Raw genomic sequence first — 25058 nt, forward strand, 5'->3', positions numbered from 1 at the left:
AGAGGTAAAATTACACCTTTTTTCTGACATAAAAGATGTACCCCTTCCCAGATGTAATATTACCATGATTTTTTTTTCTGTGTAGTCTTGTAGGAACAAGAAGAAAAACAACTAACAACAACGAGCCTCTCTCTAATGGATGCGATAAATATTATACGTACTTATATCGGCTTTACGACCTCCACACTGCGACGACGACGACGGTGAAGACGATGACGATGACTACAAGCCCGAGTGACCAAGACCACCCATCGGTCAACCAAGGGGAGGTGGGGGAAGAGCCTTCGAAACAGACTACATGAGCCCCCATCATGTCATATTGCGCTGGCTGTCGTCGGACGCCGTGGTTGGTCTTGGAAACGACGTCTGCTTGGCGACCTAGCCAGCAAAATGGCGCACAGACAGCAAGCGAGCGGTTCTGTCATTTATGTCCTTCCGTGTGTCACGAGAAAACCCGCAGCGGCCTGTGTCCGGTCTTGGTGGTGGGACGGAGTATGGAATGTATTTTTACTTGATTCACTGTTGGTTTGATCCAAGTACAAGGATGCGGAATTCAAGGAAACGGAATGTTTAATTATCAAAAACAATGGTTTTGTTTTTGTTTTTGTTTTTGTTTTTGTTTTTGTTTTTGTTTTTGTTTTTGTTTTTGTTTTTGTTTTTGTTTTTGTTTTTGTTTTTGTTTTTGTTTTTGTTTTTGTTTTTGTTTTTGTTTTTGTTTTTGTTTTTGTTTTTGTTTTTGTTTTTGTTTTTGTTTTTGTTTTTGTTTTTGTTTTTGTTTTTGTTTTTGTTTTTGTTTTTGTTTTTGTTTTTGTTTTTGTTTTTGTTTTTGTTTTTGTTTTTGTTTTTGTTTTTGTTTTTGTTTTTGTTTTTGTTTTTGTTTTTGTTTTTGTTTTTGTTTTTGTTTTTGTTTTTGTTTTTGTTTTTGTTTTTGTTTTTGTTTTTGTTTTTGTTTTTGTTTTTGTTTTTGTTTTTGTTTTTGTTTTTGTTTTTGTTTTTGTTTTTGTTTTTGTTTTTGTTTTTGTTTTTGTTTTTGTTTTTGTTTTTGTTTTTGTTTTTGTTTTTGTTTTTGTTTTTGTTTTTGTTTTTGTTTTTGTTTTTGTTTTTGTTTTTGTTTTTGTTTTTGTTTTTGTTTTTGTTTTTGTTTTTGTTTTTGTTTTTGTTTTTGTTTTTGTTTTTGTTTTTGTTTTTGTTTTTGTTTTTGTTTTTGTTTTTGTTTTTGTTTTTGTTTTTGTTTTTGTTTTTGTTTTTGTTTTTGTTTTTGTTTTTGTTTTTGTTTTTGTTTTTGTTTTTGTTTTTGTTTTTGTTTTTGTTTTTGTTTTTGTTTTTGTTTTTGTTTTTGTTTTTGTTTTTGTTTTTGTTTTTGTTTTTGTTTTTGTTTTTGTTTTTGTTTTTGTTTTTGTTTTTGTTTTTGTTTTTGTTTTTGTTTTTGTTTTTGTTTTTGTTTTTGTTTTTGTTTTTGTTTTTGTTTTTGTTTTTGTTTTTGTTTTTGTTTTTGTTTTTGTTTTTGTTTTTGTTTTTGTTTTTGTTTTTGTTTTTGTTTTTGTTTTTGTTTTTGTTTTTGTTTTTGTTTTTGTTTTTGTTTTTGTTTTGTTTTTGTTTTTGTTTTTGTTTTTGTTTTTGTTTTTGTTTTTGTTTTTGTTTTTGTTTTTGTTTTTGTTTTTGTTTTTGTTTTTGTTTTTGTTTTTGTTTTTGTTTTTGTTTTTGTTTTTGTTTTTGTTTTTGTTTTTGTTTTTGTTTTTGTTTTTGTTTTTGTTTTTGTTTTTGTTTTTGTTTTTGTTTTTGTTTTTGTTTTTGTTTTTGTTTTTGTTTTTGTTTTTGTTTTTGTTTTTGTTTTTGTTTTTGTTTTTGTTTTTGTTTTTGTTTTTGTTTTTGTTTTTGTTTTTGTTTTTGTTTTTGTTTTTGTTTTTGTTTTTGTTTTTGTTTTTGTTTTTGTTTTTGTTTTTGTTTTTGTTTTTGTTTTTGTTTTTGTTTTTATGACAAGTAAAAAATAAAGTCTGACGATATGATAAAACTTTTTTGCATTTTTGTGAAACCTCCTAGGATTTTTTTTTTAATTTTACTCATCAAATATTTGTAAAGATATCTTCAAAGATTTCATAGTTTGACTAAATAAAAGATTTTTTAAGGTTTTCGTTTTGTGATTTTTGCCAGGGTTTTCACCTAGTATAATTACAGCGTTATGTTCAAGATGGTGATATTCTATACGGAATTACAATATTTTAAAAATTAAGTTTCCAAACTTTCCGTCCAATCATTCACCATGACTCGCAAGGAGACACTCCGTAGGACACTAAACAGTACAACTATGGGGAAAACCACTCACAGCGGACATCCAGAATGGCAATTAATGGGCGGTGAAGCCTGGACGACCACCACACCGGGCGGGCGGGGACAGTTAAAAGCACTCGTTCAGGACACTCTGTAGCCTGCACATTTTTATGGAAATTCAACACAATATCAGCGAGTCAATTGTTATAATTTATCATACACAATATTCCAAGCGAGAGTGTGTGTCATAAAATTTATGATGGCGCTGGCCGCGCGGACACTTGACCGTTTCTTCGGCGGCCACCGCCGGGGGTGAGCATTAGAGGGATTATGACTTGTCGACGACCCCTCCTGGGCCATTTTCCCCCTCCCAACGACGTGTCAGACACGACAGACTCTATGCTTCTTGGGGTTGACCGCATAGGTTAAGTGAGGTGATTTCTTTGCATAGATAAAAGCGTTATTTATGACGCTCTGACTACACGATATTGGGAACATAACTTTGTGAAGTTCTAATTACATACAACGACCGCAAGAAGTCAGATTGCTCGCCACCGCAAAGTTGAAGAAAGTGCACGTGTTCGAACCGCGTTCGCGGTCACCCTCTTGAAGCAGATCGGTCATGTTTTGAAAATATCTGTGGAAAATGGTTCCGCGTTAGTTTCGTCGTAGTCGTCGGGAAGAATTGTAATGTTTGTTTTCCAAGACATCGTGGGGCAAGATTTTCTCGACCGACACTTCTCGAAAGACTGTGTAGACGGCTTTTAACGGCCTCAGTGGTCGACCATCGCTAATGAAGCGCGACGACCGGGGAACGAATCCAGTGAAGAACGCGCGAGAGTTGAGAAAAAGATGATAAATTTAATTGCTCTCGCTGAGATCGGACCTCGCTAGTCGTCATCTGAGGTTTTATGAGCTGAACTCATTTAGATCACCGCTTTGAGCGAACTCGACTTGGGAAATAATGGTTCGGATTGTTCCGAGGATGTAACTGAGATGGGTTGAGTATTGAATTTTGAATGGATGCGTTCTATTGAAACTGTGTAGAATTTCTATTAAATCGCAGACAAATCTCAAATGTCATAAAACCTCAAAAAAAGTTAGAAGATAACTGTATTGAATATTGATATTGATAATCATTTTGATGCTTATTATCAAAGTATTTCAATAGACTTTTCTTAGAAAGACTGAATTCAGAATTAACTATGCTTAACTCGAACTATTAATCTAATACGTTTTTAACTGCATCTATTACAAAGACCTTCCCGTCCAAGGGTAGCCAACCCAACTCCCATAATCATCCATCGAACGTGCTCATTAAAACCATCATCACCGAGCGCTCTACCCAGCTAGCTATCCCAAATGGCCACCTTATGGCGGTCAAATTTCCCAGAATTTCCATCTTGCGCAGCGTATGAAATCATTCACGCCATAACGCTCGCGCGAGATATATTTCCATAGTCTTTCGCATGACATCACGAAAGCCATCGTAAAATAGAATTATCCATAAGCTGCTTTGAATACCAGATCACGGAATCCTTCAGTATGTATGTAAGAAGGTCCTCATTTCTCGAAGGTAAAAAATCAATATCCCCTTTTCAGGAGAAACCAAGTCTTGTCCTTTCAGGGGTGCCACATGGTAGCCCCGTGAGTGACAAAGTGCTCCAAGGAGCGCGCACAGCAGTTTTATCTACGGTAAGACCTCCCAAGGACCCCTAGGAACCAGCAAACGAGCATTAGCGCGGCGGTGCACACCGTCGCCGTGGCAAAAACCATAAACATTGCGCTTCTCGTGCAGCTCCTCATATTGTGTTCATTAAAATTCATAAAAATCATCATAATCATTAAAATAAATTGTTTAAAGGCCAGAACGGCGTCGTCACCGGCTGGCAGAGAAAAATTGCGCCAGAATATGACTTCAAGTTGATAACATCCTCGCGTTCCGAGAGGTGGAAAACCTTCATTATGAAGAAAACGGGAAAAAAACATTCCATACATTGCCAGCGCCATCATCATCATCATCATCAGGGCAAATAACGACAGGCAGGCGGGTCCCATAAAAGTAGTGCAGTTGCACTCCCGAGCGGACACATACCGCGGACAGGACCCGTAATGGCGTGTCTCGAATAGTTCTTCAGATTGGTTGAGTAGATTTCTGCTTACTTCGTAATCCTTCACTTTTTTGTCGTCATATAGTTGGAACAATGAGCATGATCCTGAGCACGATATAAACTTGAGGGAAGATTTGACGAACTAGGGTTGTCTAGAGGTACTGGTGTTGCTTGGACTGTTCAAAATTCATTACCCGGAACATTACCATTGCCCGGATATCAAAATCTGTATACTATCTCCTAGCCCAGTTGTCTTCAGCCAGCTGAACCTTGCGGGCCACTTTGAAAAATTTGTGTAGTATCACGCGGCCGCATGTGAAAAATAAATAAAAATTACTGAAATTTGTGAACATTGAAACGTCTGAAAGTTGAATTTTACAAATCATAAATTTTACTCCTCTTTATTATTTGATTTTCTTATTTAATCAAATGATTCCTACTTTTCAAGTTGTCACAACAAAATCTTCTATAATCACTCTTCATATATCTAAGGTTTTTTCCTCAAAATTTACTTTCCCTAAAAGAATACTCAGCTAGCAAAGGCTTATAAAAGATGAAAGATTCTCCAAATATCTGAATTGCAAATGTAATATCCTAGAACAGAACTACTAAATTCTAATAAAAAATCACAAATTGAATTGAATTGAACAATCTTTTGAAAACACGTTATACATTACAAAACTATCTCTGCCAAGTAAATCCTTATTGATTAAAATTTATTCAATTATTAGTTTTTGCCCTTTTAAATTTTAATACCTCACAAAATTTCAATTTGTTTAAAGGTAGTTTTGCAAACATGTTAGGATTGATACAATTCGACGTCGTCGTGCTATCTTGTCGCACCCGCCATTTTGACGTTCCGAGAAAAACGCGTTTTAATGTTTGACCTTGAATATACAAAAACGAGAGCACGCAATGTAAACAATGACAAACACGTATTGTTTGGCTCACCATTCTGTGCATTGTCCCAAAGTTTGGTTGAAGTTGGTTGCTGGAGTTCCGAGTTGTAATTAAAAATGTTTACGGTAGTCTAGCTTGTACGTGCGACAAACGCATCCTGACTTTCCTGGCCTGAGATCCCTTTGGCATTTTGTCGCACTTACATCAATTTTAATGGAGTGACAAGATAGCACGACAAGATTGAAACTACTTTCATATATAAAGTGACAAAAATGCACGGAGTTTTTTCGGTTTTTGTTGAATATCTCAGGATTGAAATCGAATTTTGGGGATCTGTGACGGTCAAAAGGTGAGGCATTGTGAGCTGCACAATATGGCGTTCTTAACTAAATTTGGCCCAAAATGCACGTACGACAAGTTAGCACGATGGCGACGAATTGAACTTTCTATTTAGCATGTAACATTTTGCTAGTCTTTTCAATATTTCATTCATTTGAGTGACAGTGCGTGGCCGAATGGTTACGCTGTCCGCTTTGTAAGCGGATGATTCTGGGTTCGATTCCCATCTGCTGCAACCTTCCATCGGATGAGGAAGTAAAATGTCGGTCCCGGCCTTGGTTGTTAGGCCGTTAAGTCATTCCAGGTGAAGGAGTCGTCTCCATGCCATAAGTACAAACAACACATCAAACCAAGCCTACTCCGGTGGAATCGCTGGCGGCGGTTGGACTCACAATCCAAAGGTCGTCAGTTCAAACACTGGGGTGGAAGGTTCCTTGGAGTAAAAGAGGTTTGGGTGCTCTCCCCATTCAAGCCTTCGGACTCCTAGGTTCGAGCAGAAACTTGCAATAGAGACCACAAAAGACCATTTGATCATTTGAGTGAATTCTGAAACAATCTTTTTTATAAAGTTTCTTTGCCAAATATTACAGATTTTGGGGTTTTTCGAAAAAATACTAAAATAAAACAAGGTTGAAATATTTTGTTTCCTAAATCCTGACGGCCTGACTAAAAGAAAAAAAAACAACGTTTAAGGTAGATGAATATTTCAGCTATTTTAGAAATTTTCTTTGCCTAAAATAAAGATTTTGTGATATTTCGAAAAATTACTGTTGGAAAAAAACAAAGTTGAAATATTTTGTTTCCTAAATCCGAAAGAAAATTGTTTAAGGTAGATGAATATTCCAGCTTTATTTTTATAATGGAAGCAAGCAAGCATTGAAACATTAAAAACATTAAAAACATTTACTAATAAAAAAATTATAACTAGTTTTGAATTATTAGAAATATTCTTGTGCGTTTAATAATTTAACAATAAAAAAATAATGAATGTCTTTGATCTGACAACTAAACGTAAAATATTCCAACAATAAAAGAATTAATAAATGTCTTTGATCTAACAACCTGGGTGCTGAATAGTGGTTCGGAAAACGGCCTCAATTTTAAACTGTCAAAGTGGAACCATTTTACTGTTCGCCAAAAGTAGAGAATATTGTTATCGATCATTAAAAATTGTTTTTTTTAAGAATTAAAAAATTTGTTTTTTTTTTTTGGAACCTGGAGGTGAAGTCAAGAAATCTTAAGAAAGTTGAAGGCGAGATCGTCATTTTTTTATAATTACGAATGGAAGTTGTTTATGGAGTCGATGTGGCTGTATCCATCCAGAAGCTGTCTTCATTGTTTGATTCCGTTTGAAAACCTACTGGTTTAGTGGAAATCTGCTCTGTTTGTTGGATCAGCTTCGCTAGAATTTGAGATATTTTTTCGCTGGACCAGGAAGAGCTACAAGATTCCAAAATCAGCCAGATAAAATCATCTTTGTCACCCGTAAAAAAGAAAAACCGCTTCTAACCAATCAAAACTTAAAAACACACACAATTTTCCAGCAAAAAATGTCAAAATCTAGGCAAAATAAAACACATACTACTGATTATAAAACAGCTCATTTGCCAGTAAGAAAAAAGTCATGCTTGTGCTTGAACAGCCTCCTACTTTGTAGATGTAAACAAAGTGGGATCATTCGAAAATCACGTTACGCATTCTCTCTATTCATCACCCAGCTAATAACTAAACAAAATTCAATTTGATTTTTGATATTTTGTTCCAGGTTTTTCTATTACTTTCTATTATTTATAATCAAATATCAAAAAAAATTAAAAACACCAAATATCTTAACAATGTTTGTTTAAAACCGATATTTTATTCTATCAGAACTCAATATTTCTATTGATCTTTTTATCAAGCTTGAGCCTTTGTTAGACAATGTAAACACAGAAAAAAGATTTATAATTTAAATCACGTCGATGAGTTCATCTTGGATCCTCCAAGAAAATATAAAATTTGAGTGATTTTTGTTTAATTTTTTATTGAAAAAATTGCATATAATCGAATCTCTTTTTTGTGATATTTTTAATCTGTGCACCTTTTATAATTCAAATTAATACAAAATGTTCTTTTTTTTGTCCTGTACATCCCTAACAAACTCAACTCCAAGGTTGGTCCTTACCGTGACAACCGCGTTATCCAGATCGTGCGAAGTAATCCAAATCATGCAAATAATGATACCAAGAAACAGAGAAATAAAAAACAACTTTACAACAAGAACTCCGATAATAAGAGGTCCTCAAAGTTCCCGGCTTCGAACTCCGGAGTCCCATCGCATTGATTTCAGACGACGACTTCGTTCCGTGACTTCTTCCAGGAGAAAACCTCCCGCCGTAAGGACCTCTTCTCTAATACACGATTTGCATGTGAGGTTCCCATACTTTTTTATTGTACACACAATCACATCCTCCTCCCCTCTGCTGAGGCCAAACCCGTCAATTCCCAGAGTCCGATTTCGTGGAAAACCACCCCAGTTAAGGCCGGGGAGAGGTTGCCCTTTGAAGCAGAAATGGGCTGCCTTCCACTTGTGATATCCTTTCGGAGGACCTTCCGTGCACACGATTTTTATTGCCATTGCTTGCGTCTTGAAGTCTCGGTGAAGTTCCACACCACAAAGTCACATATGGGTCATTCCATCTCAACTGTGCACGAAAAAGTGCAAATTTGAAAATTACCCTCTCCAATCCTGCTCAAATTTGGCAGAGCTGTTGATACTATCAAAACATTGAAGAATCCCGAATTTCATCCAAATCGGACCACCCCCTCCATTTTTGTACCTCCCCAAAAAATTGACTTTTTGGCGATTTTTGACCAAACCTCCTAGTTTCAAACGGCGATAGCTCAGGAACCACAAATCTCAGAAGGTCGGTCTTAGAATCAATTTTGAAGGAAATTGGACGTAGAATCCATTTCCGTGATCAAAATTTTGATTAATTTATTTTTTCTACCTGTATTGCGCAATTGAAAACTTTAAACGGCCGTATCTCAAAACACCCCAACTTATTTTTTTGATTTGACCTCACCATCGTGTTACCCGGCCAATTTTACATAAGAATCACTTATCGACAGAAATGAAGATGTTTCGTTCCAGAGATATCGAATTTTAAAGTTTTGTGTTTTCTAGATTACCTACATCAGCTTCATTCGCCGCATCTGCTAGAAGCACACAGACGAGCTGATCAATAACTGCTACCTGGTGTTCTGGGAGATGATTAATTTAATTTATATTTTTATAATTTTACGCAAATATTTATTCAAATGGCTAATAGGGGAAATTCTCGTATGTTTGCCAGGTTAAGTCCTCGCTCCTAGTTTCATCCAATTTGCTCATTTTCACTATTTGAACAACAAAATTTGCAAAACTTTTGATAGAAACTTGCTTGTTCACTTCTCATTGAGCTATTTATCACTCGATTTCAGTTGAAAACGCTTTTAATAAGCTATGGCAACATTAGAGGAACGTTGAAATTAGATGCTGTTCCCCTACCTTGATCAATCTATTTTTGTGAAAGGAATATTTATTGGGTTATTTTGAATGCACCGTTTTTTACGTGTTGCTAACCGTTTTAGAGTACTGTACCTTCGAGGCCATGACTAGGGCCTTTGTCATGGGCGGTAGCAAAATAGTGCCATTCAGCATAACCCCAAAACCTGCTTTATTATTATTATTATTATTATTATTATTATTATTATTATTATAGTTTATTATTGACACTTTGCCATAATTTGGCAAATCTGATTTATGGTTTAAAAGATTGATCATATTAAATCAATTTTTATATTGTGAGCCAGCTCCATTTGATTAAATGATGATTTTGGTCAAGGTACATTTAATAAAAAAAATCCTTATACGTGAGGACAGCAGCCGTATTGTGTTCCAAGAATCTAAGAATTAAAGAAGAAAAAAAAACTGTAGTTCGGACGGTGTCAAAATCATCGCAACTAAATTTGGGGAATTAGCCACTTTGCAGCAGATCAAACTTTGTTATTTTCTTAAATTTTTGGTGGAGTATGAAAAGGATTTCTGGAAGGTATCCAGAAATCCTTTTCATACTCCACTAGAGTACAACGTATAAACCATTTTTTTTTTCATATGGGTAATTCTCTACCAACTCACACGAAATCGGGAAAAGTTGCCCCGACCCCTCTTCGATTTGCGTGAAACTTTGTCTTAAGGGGTAACTTTTGTCCCTGATCACGAATCCGAGGTCCGTTTTTTGATATCTCGTGACGGAGGGGCGGTACGACCCCTTCCATTTTTGAACATGCGAAAAAAGAGGTGTTTTTCAACAATTTGCAGCCTGAAACGGTGATGAGATAGAAATTTGGTGTCAAAGGGACTTTTATGTAAAATTAGACGCCCGATTTGATGGCGTACTCAGAATTCCGAATAAACGTATTTTTCATCGAAAAAAACACTAAAAAAGTTTTAAAAATTCTCCCATTTTCCGTTACTCGACTGTAAAAATTTTTGGAACATGTCATTTTATGGGAAATTTAATGTACTTTTCGAATCTACATTGTCCCAGAAGGGTCATTTTTTCATTTAGAACAAAATTTTTCATTTTAAAATTTCGTGTTTTTTCTAATTTTGCAGGGTTATTTTTTAGAGTGTAACAATGTTCTACAAAGTTGTAGAGCAGACAATTACAAAAATTTTGATATATAGACATAAGGGGTTTGCTTATAAACATCACGAGTTATCGCGATTTTACGAAAAAAAGTTTTGAAAAAGTTACTTTTTGCGTTTCTCTTTGTTTCGGCGTCCGTGTCTGTCACGGGTGACCATGAATGGCCATGATCGATGACGACCAACTTTTTCAAAACTTTTTTTCGTAAAATCGCGATAACTCGTGATGTTTATAAGCAAACCCCTTATGTCTATATATCAAAATTTTTGTAATTGTCTGCTCTACAACTTTGTAGAACATTGTTACACTCTAAAAAATAACCCTGCAAAGTTAGAAAAAACACGAAATTTTAAAATGAAAAATTTTGTTCTAAATGAAAAAAATTACCCTTCTGGGACAATGTAGATTCGAAAAGTACATTAAATTTCCCATAAAATGACATGTTCCAAAAATTTTTACAGTCATGTAACGGAAAATGGGAGAATTTTTTAAACTTTTTTAGTGTTTTTTTTCGATGAAAAATACTTTTATTTGGAATTCTGAGTACGCCATCAAATCGGGCGTCTAATTTTACACAAAAGTCCCTTTGACACCAAATTTCTATCTCATCACCGTTTCAGGCTGCAAATTATTGAAAAACACCTCTTTTTTAGCATGTTCAAAAATGGAAGGGGTCGTACCGCCCCTCCGTCACGAGATATCAAAAAACGGACCTCGGATTCGTGATCAGGGACAAAAGTTACCCCTTAGGACAAAGTTTCACGCAAATCGAAGAGGGGTCGGGGCAACTGCTATGTGAGTTGGTAGAGAATTACCCATATGTTTTACTCAATAATGTATCGTGCACTTATTGTTCAGTGTTACTAACAAGATTTCATTTTCCTGCTCGCTTCGTCGGATTCCAATTCTGCCCTTAACTGTGTGTCGTTATTACTCTATCCTATGGGTTAGCACAGAAATTCACTTCATTATTTTTTTTGAGCAGATACACATTCGCGATTAAACTCCAGATTCCTACAGTGTAATACAGTTATTTTTTGCCCAATTTGATAAAGATTATTTATGATGAAATATTATTTCAATAAATGACCAGGTAGCAGTTATTGATCAGCTCGCCTGTGTGCTTCTAGCAGATGCGGCGAATGAAGCTGATGTAGGTAATCTAGAAAACACAAAACTTTAAAATTCGATATCTCTGGAATGAAACATATTCATTTCTGTCGATAAGTGATTCTTATGTAAAATTGGCCGGGTAACACGATGGTGAGGTCAAATCAAAAAAATAAGTTGGGGTGTTTTGAGATACGGCCATTTAAAGTTTTCAATTGCGCAATACAGGTAGAAAAAATAAATTAATCAAAATTTTGATCACGGAAATGGATTCTACGTCCAATTTCCTTCAAAATTGAGTCTAAGACCGACCTTCTGAGATTTGTGGTTCCTGAGCTATCGCCGTTTGAAACTAGGAGGTTTGGTCAAAAATCGCCAAAAAGTCAATTTTTTGGGGAGGTACAAAAATGGAGGGGGTGGTCCGATTTGGATGAAATTCGGGATTCTTGCATGCTTTGATAGTATCAACAGCTCTGCCAAATTTGAGCAGGATCGGAGAGGGTAATTTTCAAATGCTGTTCCGCTTCAGATGGAATGACCCATATAATTCAAGTAAACCGCTTGGGCGGGCTTGTTGCAACCGATTCCCTTCTGGATGGAGTTTTGTGAGCTTGTGCGTTTGTGTGTGTGCTATTATTAATGATAGAATAAAACGATAACGTTGCATTAAACAAACTGTGTACACAAAATCTTTTGCTCGGTTAAATTGGATTGGGTTGGTTCGTTAGAAGGGAAAACTAAGTATTGCTTTTTTTCTCTCTTTTTGAGATTTTTCATTGTCGATGTATCTCGAGTGCAGCATATGTGTTTGAGACGTATTTGAGCTTGACTTCAATAGTTTCGTTTCTTTTGCAATTTTCGTAAGAATACATTGTTGGGTAAAGAAACTCAAGTTCTTTCCTCAGACATGGGAATTTTTTGATCCATTCTTTTCTTCTCAATTTTTTTTGTGAATATTATTTGAATTTTGAAAAAATATTATGATTCGTCAATGTTTAAAAAAACAAAGAATTATTCTAAAAAACAGCTGAACAAATTCAGCAGAAGGTTGCAGTTTAAATCATATTCGAATCAATTATGTTGTGGGTGAAAAAAAAGAATAATTTTTTTTTGCTCAGCTTCTGAGACACGTAAAAACTTGTGAGTAAAAAAAGCAGAAAATATAAAAAAAAACCATCTCTGATATTTAAATAGCTTCAAAAACACTCTTTTAAGATTTTTCCTAAAAGTAATGTTTCTTTTTTTACATTGAACATCGTTTAAAAAATATATATCGTTTTAAATGTATCATATGCTGCTCATATATTTTAATTGAACATCATTTTGCAAAATATCTGAAAATTTTACTTTTTCAATATGTTGTTCTCCCAAATACTGTTTATTTCTTATATACAGATCCACCATGTTAAAAAATAATATTTTAATATTTTTCATTAAACTGCTTAAAAAAATTTTAATGAAAAGAAATACGTAATATGTAAAATTCATGATTAAATTAATCATATAGATTTATGGTTTTATCTTACTTATTTTAACCTTTTTATTCAGAAATCATTCAAAAGCCATGTGAACCCTTATAATTCCAATTCCCACACCCAAGTTAGTTAATTGAACTAATTTGAACTCATTATCACCATATATACAGCACATTACTACAATATTGTTTTTGAAATACAGCACATCTTTCCTTGAATGAAAAAAATATATAGACAATGGGTTTTTTTTTTAATTTCTTTCAAAAATTTTTTTTGAAAATTGATGCATTCTATATTTTAATGGGTTTTTTGAAATATGTTAGTAAAAGGTTTGATCTTCCACAACTTTGTATTTTGATTTTGATTTTTTTATGAAAGATTTAAACAATTCAGTTTGGATACACCAATAAATTATTTCCATCAAATATTGAAAAAAAATTACAGTATAAAAAAAAATGTTTTGATAAATGATATTTTATTGAAACTTTGTTTATTTTTAAAGAACTGTGTTTCTAATGGTGAGCCCAGCCAACATTTGAAAATGTTAACAATAACCCCTTTAAATTTTTTTTTTTTTCGAAAAATTATTTTTATCAGATCTTTTAAAAAGTTATTATTCTTGATTATAAAATTTCAAAAAAATGCAGAAAATAAAAAAAACATGTTTCAGCATAAGTTCCCGAGGAACGGCAACACTGAGAAAATCGAATTTTCCTATTTTTTTTATTGTGTTTGCATAGTAGGGTGCCCAAAATATGGGACTTTTCTCCTTGCCCTCCAAGCTGAATATTGTTTCTTGAGCTATTTTAGGTATCTGGGCAAAATATGAGCAAAATTGGTCAACATTTACCATTGATATTCGAAGGCCTTCGCCTTGTATGGGAAAAATCGAAAAAATGTATTAAAAACCCATGTCCATTCAAATATTCCCAAAAGTGAGATTCTCATTGAAATTTAATGCTCTACAATTTTGTACAGCTTACCAAAGCTGTAAAAATTGACCCTTAAAAGTTATTAGCGATTTAAAAAAGTTATTTTTGTATGAAAAACGCTTCTTTCGCCAACAATGGGTTAATCTCAACCAATTTCGCTCAAAATTAGCTCAGATGCTTAAAATAACCCAATAAACCGTTTTTCACTTGTGGAGCAGGGGGTCAATTTTTCTGGGTACCCTATTGCATAGCCATATATCAGCAACCAATGACCGTATCATCAAAGTTCAAAAAAGCAAAATGTAGAAAATTTTCGCAGCTTTTCCATATAGTTTTTTTTTCAAATGAGGGAACGAAAGATTCTTTTTTTGTGACTTTTTTAAAAATGTTACAAAATTGGCTATAACTTGAATTAACAAAATTCACTAGAAAACCTTTGATTACAAATTTGATTTTTCATTAAAAAGTTTAATAAAAACTGAAGTCAAAATCTTTTTGACCATTTAAAAAACATACAAAAAAATGAAAATAAATTCTTAGTGACGACAATTTACAGTGCGTGACAAAAGGGGATAATTAGCCAAAAATAATCCGCATTTCATTTTTTTATTAAATAATGTTTGCACTGACGGACAGCTGCCAAATTTGTATAGAAAATGATATGGACATACTGATGATGCAAATTGGTTTCTCTGGGCGTACGGAAGGCACCCAAAAAGTTTCAGCCAGATTGAATAATACAAACGGAACGTTTTGAACTATTGACTCGTTGAATACTAAACTAAAGAGATGCACATTGTTAATAGGAAATTTCCAACTTTTTTTATCCGGCGTTACTTATAAATCTCATTAAGGCCGTTGCAAATATTTTTCAAAATTTATGTCCCTTCAAAATTGGTCCGGAAAATCGGGAGGCAAAAATAAATCAAAAAAATGTAAATTTTTAATAAAGTGAAATCTAATCAATTTAAAACAGTCTACCAAGCTTTTTTTCTGCATTGATAATCATATTTAGCATGTTTGGGATCGTAAAATAATACCTAAAATTATCACTCACCTTGAGCAAACCGTCTCGCGACGGATTTCGACCGCATCCTTAACGGTATCAGCTTTGTAGTTTTTTTCTGTACTGTTCTCACAAAACCAAAAACAAAACAATTCCTCAAACCTTCAGCTTTCACAGCCCTCCAAAGCTCTTTGTCAGGACACCGTAAAAAAAATCTACACTTTAGATTGCCTCTTGTTTTCCACAGCACCAACTTTGTAATCCTCAAATTATCACAAATAGACCGGCAGGCTCAACCTCGTAACTCCACACGCAAATTCCACCAGAGTACCAGAGCCAGTAGTACACTCTCCGCTCACAAACACCTACGAGCTATCGCACTGATAACAACCAACTAAACCCACCATCGGTACATCGCGATAGTTTTTCATCAACAAAACACCCTCCTCGTCAGGACCCGGTGGAACAGAACCCGAACTATTCGCCCGACACAGACGATAGTATTTTTTTTATTCCCCAGGTGTGTGTGGCCGGCGTTAAGCCGTGAAACAAACTGTGAACCCCGGCAAATGGCCACCCTCCCAGATTGGCCACGACTAGACAAGGAGAGGAGGCCAGACGGAAGGGGCAAAAGCGCGACCAATTGTGCGAGTTGAACTCACGTCGTCGTACAACTCGCAGACTGCCCTTCTCCAGCCGCGGAAAAACACTGCTCCGTGTGGAAAACAAATATTTTTCACCTAGTTTTTCCCGCGCCACCGGTCAACCCGCGGGACCAACTCAGCTGTCTTCTGAACACACGCTCTCTCTCTGGCTCTCGTCAAGTTCGGCGCTGCTCGTCGAGAACAGAATAATTAGTGTAATTTATATAAAACTACAATTCAGCTCGCGGCAGGGACGAAAAAAGGAAAATTCGCTCTCGAATTCTTGTTTTTTTCTCTGTTGGCGCCACGCGGCCGATAATCCGCGTACCCACACACCTGTTCCCGCGCAAATACATTGATACCGGCTACAAGCGAAAGAGTCAATAGAGAGAGAGCTAACGTGAGGAAAACTGTGTTTGTGAAGCTAGTTTTTCCGAGCAAATGAGGTTTTTCTTTTTTGATTCTCTTTTTACAATTGGACTGTTGTGCTGGACTTTGTACTGGATGCACTGGGAGTAAGACCAAATGTATTGGCAGTTATGATGCAAGAAAATCTTAAAATATATTTCGTGAAGCTAAATTTAGACAGTATATTTTTCACCTTTACCAATTCAACAAATTCGAAAGGTAAAAACTCATGCAAACATGTTATTAAGGCGAAGTTCCGAACAATACGGAGTGTCAACCTGTATCTGTCGAGAATTCCTCATTAATTTTGTTTTGGGATCTGTAGAGGTGAGATACGTCGCGAAAAAACAAGCAATTCTGGCCAGTTTATTATCAATGTTCAAAAAAACCGCTACAGGGTTACTGTGATATTATTCCCAACCAGGGGGTAAAGCTCAGTGGTAGAGCATTCGACTGCAGATCGAGAGGTCCCCGGTTCAAACCCTGGTGCCCCCTCTGAGCTTTTTTAAAGGGAACTGACTGCAATAACTCTTCTAGCGATATAGTAGGAAATTATCAATTGTTTTGCTTAAATTTCACTCAACGAAAGAACCAATGATTTTTTCAACTAAGAAGCATCAAGCAAAACAATATTAATGGGTCAGTGTCAATAAGTATAAATAAATATGGATCTTGGAAGTCAAATTAAAAAGTTCATTTTCCGAGTGATTTTAAAGTACACATTTTTTCAAATATGTCTTTCTTTAAAAGAATTGTTGACTCAACATTTAAAGTAGTATCAAAATTGCATTCGGATAGTACTCTATTTTTTTATAGATCCATTATTTTCACGTTATTGTCGACTAAGCTTTATTAATAGCAAAATAGGAGTATTCCTTAAAGTTTTACACAGCGAAAAATCCTATGGTAAAATCGCATGCAAGAACTTCGTCAAAAAAGACAATAAATATTACATACTGCATGTACAATTTTTGTAAACACTAAAAAATGCAACCGACGGGATTCAAACCAAGCACCAACAGTAAGGACTGGCGCCTTAGCCCACTCGGTCATGTGTATGTAAAATAAAATAAAAAACAAACTACATTCTGCCACTCATTATAAAAATATGTTTTTTTAGGAAAGCAAAATGCCTGCAATGCACGGTCACACCAATCGTCCAAAGGGTAATTTTTATGCAAAATTAGCCTAACTTTTTTGAAAAATGGCCAAAATCATCACTCTTTTTTTCCTTCATGACTTATTTATATTGAGTCCTTTGAGGTGCTGCGACCAAGTTAGGACCGAGGATTAATAGTACTTTTGTAACAATAAAGGAAAAATTAAAACCGTAACTGACTTAGATGACCATAAAATCATCACTTTCTTTAAAACTTTTTTGTAAAATTCTGATAACTCGTGAAGAATGCATACAAACCCCTTATGTTTTACCAACATTTTTGTTTTTGTCTGCTCAACAACTTTGTAGAACATTGTTACACTTTAAGAAATAACCCTGCAAAGTTACAAAATACACGTAATTTGAAAATGATTTTTTTTATTTCAAACTAAAAAAAATACCCTCAAGGGTTTTTTTTTTCAGATCTATCTATACGAAACGATTTTTGACAGTTGAGTAATGGGAAATGGCAGCGATTTAAAAAAATATTTTGAAACTTTTTTGATGAAAAATACGTTTTTTTAATTCTGAGAAAGCCACAATCAAATCAGGCTCCAATTTTGCACAAAAGTTCCATTGACACCAAATTTCTATCCCTTCACGGTTCCGAGTCAGGGCCACTTTTTACGATTTTGTGTGATTTGGCGGAGAATTACCCATAAGAAACAACTCTGTAGAAAGTTGCAAATCGCTAAACAGGTTGAAAATATAGTTTCAACTGAGTTTTTGAATATGTAAGATTTGTTAAGAAATAAGAATCATTCAGGGCATCCCCTACGTATACTGATCCCGAATCCCAAATTTGAGCTTAGTTGATTGCGACAAAACCTGGCGCTTTGACTTTGAAGTTTAAATGGGATTTAACCCGTAAAATCGTTGCGTTTTGGTTTTTGCCAGTTTTCCCCTAACAATTTATGCGTTTTTCAAAAACCTCACGAGTTTATAGTTCGTGTTGCAGGGAACAACTTTGTCGAAGAGTGCGAAAATATTTGTCAAAAATTAGGAATGGAAACTGAAAAAAAAACAAATTGTTCGCTCTACAGCATTGCCTTGGCGTTCTCAATGACAAGATTCCTACTCGAAACTAGGTGTCCAAAGGCTTGATTTGTTGAGGCAATTGCAAACCTTTTTTTACATCTAAGCTTCCGTCCACTCCGGGATTCGAACTGACGACCTTTGGATTGTGAGTCGAATTGCCTACATGCGACTCCACCGAGGCAAGACTCAGAGAGACGACTCCTATACTTGGACTGAGCTAACGACCTAACCTCTAGGTTAAACCGAGGTCAACATTTATTTACTTCCAGACAAATCTCGTCTCGAAAAAAATCTGAAAACTACAATTCAAAAAAGACTGACTTTGAACAAAGCAATCTCGCTAATCAAAGCAGCCCTTGCCTGGAAATTTTCACGCCCAACCATTTTCCACCAAGCCGTCACTCGCAAAGGTCCTCTTTTTTCATTCCCGTTCAAGAATTCCAAAAACCCCTCGAAAAACGATCCCAAAATGGCCCCCGCAAGTCAGGAACCCAAGTCCACCGGCACCTCCCGAAACAACCCTCGCTCCACGGAAGAACGCCCAACCCGGAATCCGTACTTCAACTTTCTGAAGGACTTTCGGCGTGAAAACCGTGGCCTCAACCCGAACGAAGTGATCCGGCAAGGTGCCGAGGAGTGGAACCAGCTGTCCGAAGCCCAACGCCGGCCTTTCGTCCTGGAAGCCATGAACCAACCGCCGATGGAGCGAGTCCGCCGGGCGGCCCCACGATCGCGGTCTCCTAGGCGCAGACGGTCCCAGGCCCGGGTGGGACGATCCCGTAGCCGATCCGGGAGCCGGTCGGGAAGCCGTTCCCGTCGGGGAGGACGCAGACATTGAGATGGGTGGCGATTTGCAGAAATATTTATTCGAAATTTAATCGTGTGTTGAAGAATAAAACTGGGAAAATGTCAAAATGAGTTTGTTTTTCATCTAAAAAAACTTTTTTTTTATTTGGTTTCTGCTAGTTTAAAAAATAATCTTGTTGATATGTAGGTTTTGTTTATCTACCCTACCATGGTTGCTGCGTTTTCTGCGCACCCTAGCTAATCCATCCAACAGACGCCGACAACGTGTGTGGTTTGGTTATGATTTTGCTTTTATGTGGCATTAGAAGGCTCAGACCCAGCTACACTAAGGTTACACACAGCCCTTAGGTAGTTAGCTGGTGGTGGGTGGGAGTGTGAGGTCTACCGAGCCAGATTGAGTTTTATGACCGGACTCAAACGACCACGACGATTTCCTTAGGAGGCATAGATGATGGTCATAGAAATATTGCATAAGGTAGGAACTATACCCTTTCTCAGCCTATTTCTATTATCGGCCTATCAGCACTTTGATCATGAATTACAGCTTTCATAAAGTGTTTGTGGCTGTTCCAAAGTATTGCTTATTGCGAGATAAAATCACGTTTCTCCTTCGCTGTGAGTGACAGGAGATTATTGCCGCCTAACTACCGCAGTGTAAAAATCAGCAAGTTGAACTGAAATTCTACGTTGATTTGGCTGTCAACTTGGTTTGTTTTGAATATTTTCCAAAAAGTCAGCTGAAAACTCAAGGCAACCTTTGACAACAGCCAAAAATTTGTTCTGCGGTTGTCATGCGGCTGTCATGCGACCATTATCTTGCGGTCGTATCACCGCGCGTGAACTCTAATTATTAACGCCCGCAGTAATAATAAATAGCTCAAATAAAAGTGAGCAAGCAACTCTCCATTGTTGATACATCTGAAAATGTTGATTTAATAGCGGAAAACGGCAAAGTGATGAGAATTGGTCGAACGGCTTAGAGTGATTAGAATGGGTATATTTCCCCTAGATGTTAGTAATAACTTCTAGAATATTTTGTTTAGACAATTTTAAGTTATGAAAATGCACGTAAATTTAAAATTGTATTGATTTTTTTTTTGGTATCTTGAACAAATTAAAATGATCACACTTTTTCACTACTTTCAAATACTACCTTATATAATACCAACTACAAAAAACTTAATTGAGACCAGAATGCACTTTAATTTGTTAACGGTTCACGAAATTAAATCATAATACTTTCCACCTTCCATCAAATTAATTCCACACGAATCCAATTGAGTATTCACTTTTGCATCTTTTGCACATTCACTCCACCTCCAAATGAGTCAAAGCAGCCACGAGTGAATGATTGATCATTAAAATTCTTCATAAAAACAGCTCGCCCAGCCCCAAAAACGTCAACCATTAAAAAAGCAGAGCACATGAAAATGCTTTCTCTGTCTCCAGAAATCACGCATATCTTTCATGGCCTTATTTTCCGAAAGACTCATAAAGCAGTCCCAATGGCAAAATTGTCTTTGAATCGTGATTGAATCCAACTACAAGAGTTTCTTGACTTTACTTAGGTTATTTATCATCATTTTTTGAATGCTTTAAAATTTATTAAAAAAAATCGAGATTTGCGTCTTTTTAAAATCTAAAAAAAATTAGGATTTCAATCTCACCCTCCAAAAACCAAATGTAAAATTTGTGGAAAATTTCATCTAACTTAAGCAATGGTGCCCCTTTTTACGAGTCCCGAAACATAATTTGACATTTATGGTTTCGTGTGGTCGCGAACGAACGAGAGTGAAAGTTTTCTTAGGGAAGGAAAAGAACCGGGGGGAATGAGGAGAGCAGGCAGGTTTGAAAAATTATCATAAAGCATCGTAAAAGGTATGCTCAATGAGACGAATTAACGGCGAGCTGTGGTGGAGGTTGGATGCTAATTTTGCGAAGCAACATGCTTTTAATAGCTCTCGCGGGGCAGGTGATTTTCGGTCACTGGATTGAAGTTTGAGTGCTGGTTTGAATTTGAGTTGGCTTGGAAAAGCTAAATTAAGTGTTTATTTGGTTTTTTTTTCAACTAACGCTTATTATTCACACAGAGATTTTTAAATAAATGCATTGCAATTTACTAATCATAATTGAACAACAACAAAAATGATAAATTGCCCGAGCAGACGGAAATAACTTGGGAATAACATTTTTTGATATTTGAAAATACTAGGCCAATAACATTTTATGTTATCTATAACAAGATTTGTTATTCGTCGTTATGAATATTTTGTTATTGAATTGTTATTGTAATAACAGACCAATAATACTTTTAGTTATTTTTCGAACAAATATTTGTTATTATTTTTTTGTTATTTTAACAACTAATCCGATCATTCCAATAACAGTTGGAGGTATTCTTCCATAACAAAAAATGTTATTCCAAAGTTGTTTTGGCTTTCAACCAATATCAGACCAATAACAAATTTTGTTATGATAACATAAACTGTTATTAAACTCTTGTGCAAACATGGATTTTACAAGAAGAATCCATAACACTTTCTGTTATTTTAACAGTATTTGTTATTGAAATGGCATGAATTTTGTTATTACCGTCTGCCCGGGTGCACAAATATGTGCAGAAGTTTTTTAAATAACAATTATTTCTTACAGATTCAATACTATTTATCAGTTAAGTTCTTCATTTATGTTTTGATTTATCACTTGTTAGTTTAAGTTTTGATTTAAAACTTGTTAAATTTACCAAAAAAAAGGCTATTCCAACTAAAAACATACTGGGTTTTTTAGAGGTTAAATCACAGAGAACAGATGTATATCATTGAACAAACAGCATTGAAAAACCTGTGTAAAAATTCAAACCAAAATATGTTGAAAAGAGCTAGGGTGTGCACCATCCGCCTAGATAGCGCCACTTCCAAAATCATGATGGCCTACAGTAGCAGAACGTTGGACCATCTAATCACTGCATAAAACATTCCGTACGAACGACATCAGACCAATGTCTGACTGCCCTTCATCAGAGGGTTGTAATTTTACGCGCCAAAGAAGGTAAACAAAACGAAATCGGACATAACATGTGTAAAGGGACTATTTTAAGTTGTCGCTTGAAAAATAATTTTTGAATGAATTTTCTGTTATGTTTTCGTTAATGTTAATGCATTTTTGCATTATTTTTAGTCAACTGGAATTATACAGAAGTGAATTTTATATTTAAACGAGATTAACATTTATTTTCTTTCGAAATTATTGAGCCTTTTTAATTGTTAAGTCAAGTATTCTCAGCCGCGACGGTGGCGCCGCCAAGCGTATCCTGCACACTCTAATTTCTTTGATGCAAGATTGTATGCAACGCATTTTTTTTAGTTTACACGGTTTACACACAAGTTAGAACCAAGATGTACATCTGTTCTCTGTGGTTAAATCATGCTTTAACGGGTCTCCTACGAAAGGCCGAATTTTAAAAGGCAAAATTCTCATCAGGCCGAATCCCAAAAGGCTGAATCTCATAAGACAAACCGTGCTCAAAAAGGCGGAAACGCATTCCAAACTTAAAACTACCAAAAAGATCACAGTTCGTTAGTTTACTGTATCTTTGAACATCATAAACAATGAAAATCGTGAAAATATGAACAAAATTCTGAATTCCATAATCATTCTGCCTTTCGAGACATTCGGCCTTTTGAGACGTTCTGCCTTCAAGCAAAAGACGAAATTCGGCCTTTTGTATTTTGGCCTTCCGAGGTTCTGCCTTTTGAGTTTCGGCATTTTGAGGCAATCCCTGCTTTAACAAACTCACTTAAATTTTTAGTAAAAACGGAAACAAGCCTTTCGCCTTTGTTTGAGTGGAAACTTAAGTAATTTCAAGTAACAAAAATATCACGAAGTTTAATGCTTATGATATTTTCAATTTATTTATATTCAATTTCATAATCGTAAAGAAATTTGCGAATATTTGTTATCATGCCTGCAGCATTTTGTGTTAGTTTCTGCTTCAATGCAATCATGAAAAAAAGTATGAAAGTAAAAAACATTTGATATGCAATAATGGGTATCAAACGTAGCGAAATATTGCGTTTATTTTAACCATATGAGTGTTTTTTTAAATATAATTTATTAAATGCAAATACTAAAATTTGAGTATCCAAACGATGCTGAATTTTCTGTAAATGTTCACTTTTTAAAGTTTTTTTTTTTGTAAAATCACGATAGCAACAAAATATTGTAGTTCATAAAATACTAATATTTTTGTAATTTTAAATATGAGTAAATACTAAATTTTTCATAATATCTATATTAAAGGTTGTGAAAATGCAAAATGTTGTGTGCATTTGTACTTTATTAGACTTTTTTTTGTAAAATATTCATATTTTCATAAAATATGCATAAAAACTGTGCAAAATTTATTTTTTAATGCTGAAATTTCCATAATTTTCAATCATTCAAAATTTCGCATGATTTTATATTGCACATTATGAAAATTTAAAAAGTTTCAAAAACTGCAGTATTATAAGACAATAATTTAGTATATATATAAAAAATCATCTAAGTGAAAGCTTTAAAAGTTTGTCAGAATTTGGGTTCAATAACTAATACAGTCCAGACTCGTTTATCCGAAGACCTTGGCAAAATTTCACTTCGAATAATCGAATCACAAAAAAAAATTCGTTGTCATATTTTTGATTGTTGAGCTTTAACTACTCTAAAGTGATTGGCCCCTTAAGGGGCTACATACATGTAAATCGGCAAAAATTTCGGAGGTTGGTTTGAGCACACGCTTAAACTTGTTTTAAATCTGTTTTCAGGGCATTAAAATATACTTTTTCATCTATCAATAAAATAAATTTTAACACATTTGGTTGTATATTTACCGAGATATAGCTATTTGAAGATAGCAGTTTCAAAAAACGTGAAGACTCATTAAACCGGTCCCGTGTACATGACGAAGACCGATTTAAAAAAAGTTTATTTTAAAAAAAGATAAAAATATGTTTGTGTTTTTCATATAAAAATTCGTCAGTTTTTGATTTTTGTATTTTTTTTTTAAACAAAATTTCAAAATCGGGCTTCGTCATGCACACGGAATATGTCTTGAGAGTCTTCACCCGAAATTTCAGCTAATTTGGTCTATCCCATCTCGAGATATCGTGGTACCCGTAAATCAACTCGGTGTTCAGAGAAAAACGCTCACAAAGTTTGACAGTTCGCTTTGCGCATGGCAAAAGTTTAAACTTAAATCGTCTTCTACTCACTTAAATCATGACATATCTTCATGAAACTTTCAGGAGTGATTGGAATCCATCTTTTTAAAGGATTTAATAAATATTCGGAATTATGAAATATTGAGATTTTCTACATGTATGTAACCCCTTAACTACTCTAAAGTGATTTAGAATTTTTAAATCCTGCATGGCAGCCAAAATGGCGGTGATGAAATATAAAAAAAAAATAATTAAATAGGCAATCAACCATTCAAATTTAACTAAAATGGGGTCGCAGAACTCGAATTTGATGTCAAAAATAAGAATATAAAAAAAAAATCCCATACAAACCTTCAGATAATCGAACTTCGGATAATCGAAACTTCGGATAATCGAGTCTGGACTGTATCGTTATCGTCGGACGATAAGGTTATTAATTAATAACCTTGGAACGACCGAATTGGTTTTAACATTTAGCAGCAGTATTATTTAAAAAAAAACTGTTAATAGACAAAGCGCATGTAACAATCCTTATTTTGCTTATAATTTTGAACATATCTTTATTTGCTTATAATTTTAATGTAAGGCAACATATTTTTGATGTCTATTTAAAATTGAACAGTTTGTTATATCGGATAAATTTTTTTTTCGATTTGATTAACATTTTAATTTTACAGAATTGTTTTACAAAAAAAGAATTGTTTTACAAAAAAAATATTCAAAGCTATCATTTATTCTTAAAATTAAAAGAATAAGAATACATTTAAACAAAATAATTCTACATAGTCCCATAAACCCAACGATTCCAGCTAAATTTCATACATTACACAAAGCCAGAGGAGTAAAATAATTACCGGGAAACCATTGTAACATCTAAATCACAAAACTTCATCTTCAGCGAAAGAGATTGTAGCAATTTCGTGCACAAAGCGAGCAGCTATTTACTTTTATCACAAAATCAATAATTCATTCCATTTGCGGGGGCTGCTT

At 34.8% G+C, this 25058-nt stretch overlaps 2 protein-coding genes and 1 non-coding gene across 5 annotated transcripts in view; 2 read left to right on the forward strand and 1 right to left on the reverse strand.

The window, feature by feature from the left end:
• Positions 1–15626, reverse strand: part of LOC120429790 (transcription factor hamlet-like) — a 133876-nt gene extending 118250 nt beyond the window's left edge. The window contains exon 1 of one of the 3 annotated variants that reach the window (XM_052707863.1): positions 14866–15624. In XM_052707863.1, the coding sequence (XP_052563823.1) occupies positions 14866–14902 (37 nt within the window). In that variant the 5' untranslated portion in view covers positions 14903–15624. Of the gene's footprint in view, positions 1–14865 lie in introns of all 3 variants that reach the window. The other 2 variants (XM_052707864.1, XM_052707866.1) reach the window with 2 other exon arrangements.
• A 663-nt stretch (positions 15627–16289) lies between these two features.
• Positions 16290–16361, forward strand: Trnac-gca (transfer RNA cysteine (anticodon GCA)). Its single transcript has one exon. It is a non-coding gene; the product is annotated as a tRNA-Cys (tRNA).
• A 2073-nt stretch (positions 16362–18434) lies between these two features.
• Positions 18435–18978, forward strand: LOC120429787 (protamine). Its single transcript, XM_039594847.2, has one exon. It carries the CDS (start codon positions 18533–18535, stop codon positions 18899–18901), a length of 369 nt encoding a protein of 122 aa, XP_039450781.1. The 5' UTR covers positions 18435–18532; the 3' UTR covers positions 18902–18978.
• Positions 18979–25058: the final 6080 nt, after the last annotated feature.

Source organism: Culex pipiens, chromosome 2 (genome assembly GCF_016801865.2).
Source record: "Culex pipiens pallens isolate TS chromosome 2, TS_CPP_V2, whole genome shotgun sequence".
Lineage (NCBI taxonomy): Eukaryota > Metazoa > Arthropoda > Insecta > Diptera > Culicidae > Culex > Culex pipiens.

What these genes read in the sequence shown, in the direction of transcription:
- LOC120429787 (XM_039594847.2), top strand. Translation starts at nt 18,533, where the DNA reads ATGGCCCCCGCAAGTCAGGAACCCAAGTCCACCGGCACCTCCCGAAAC.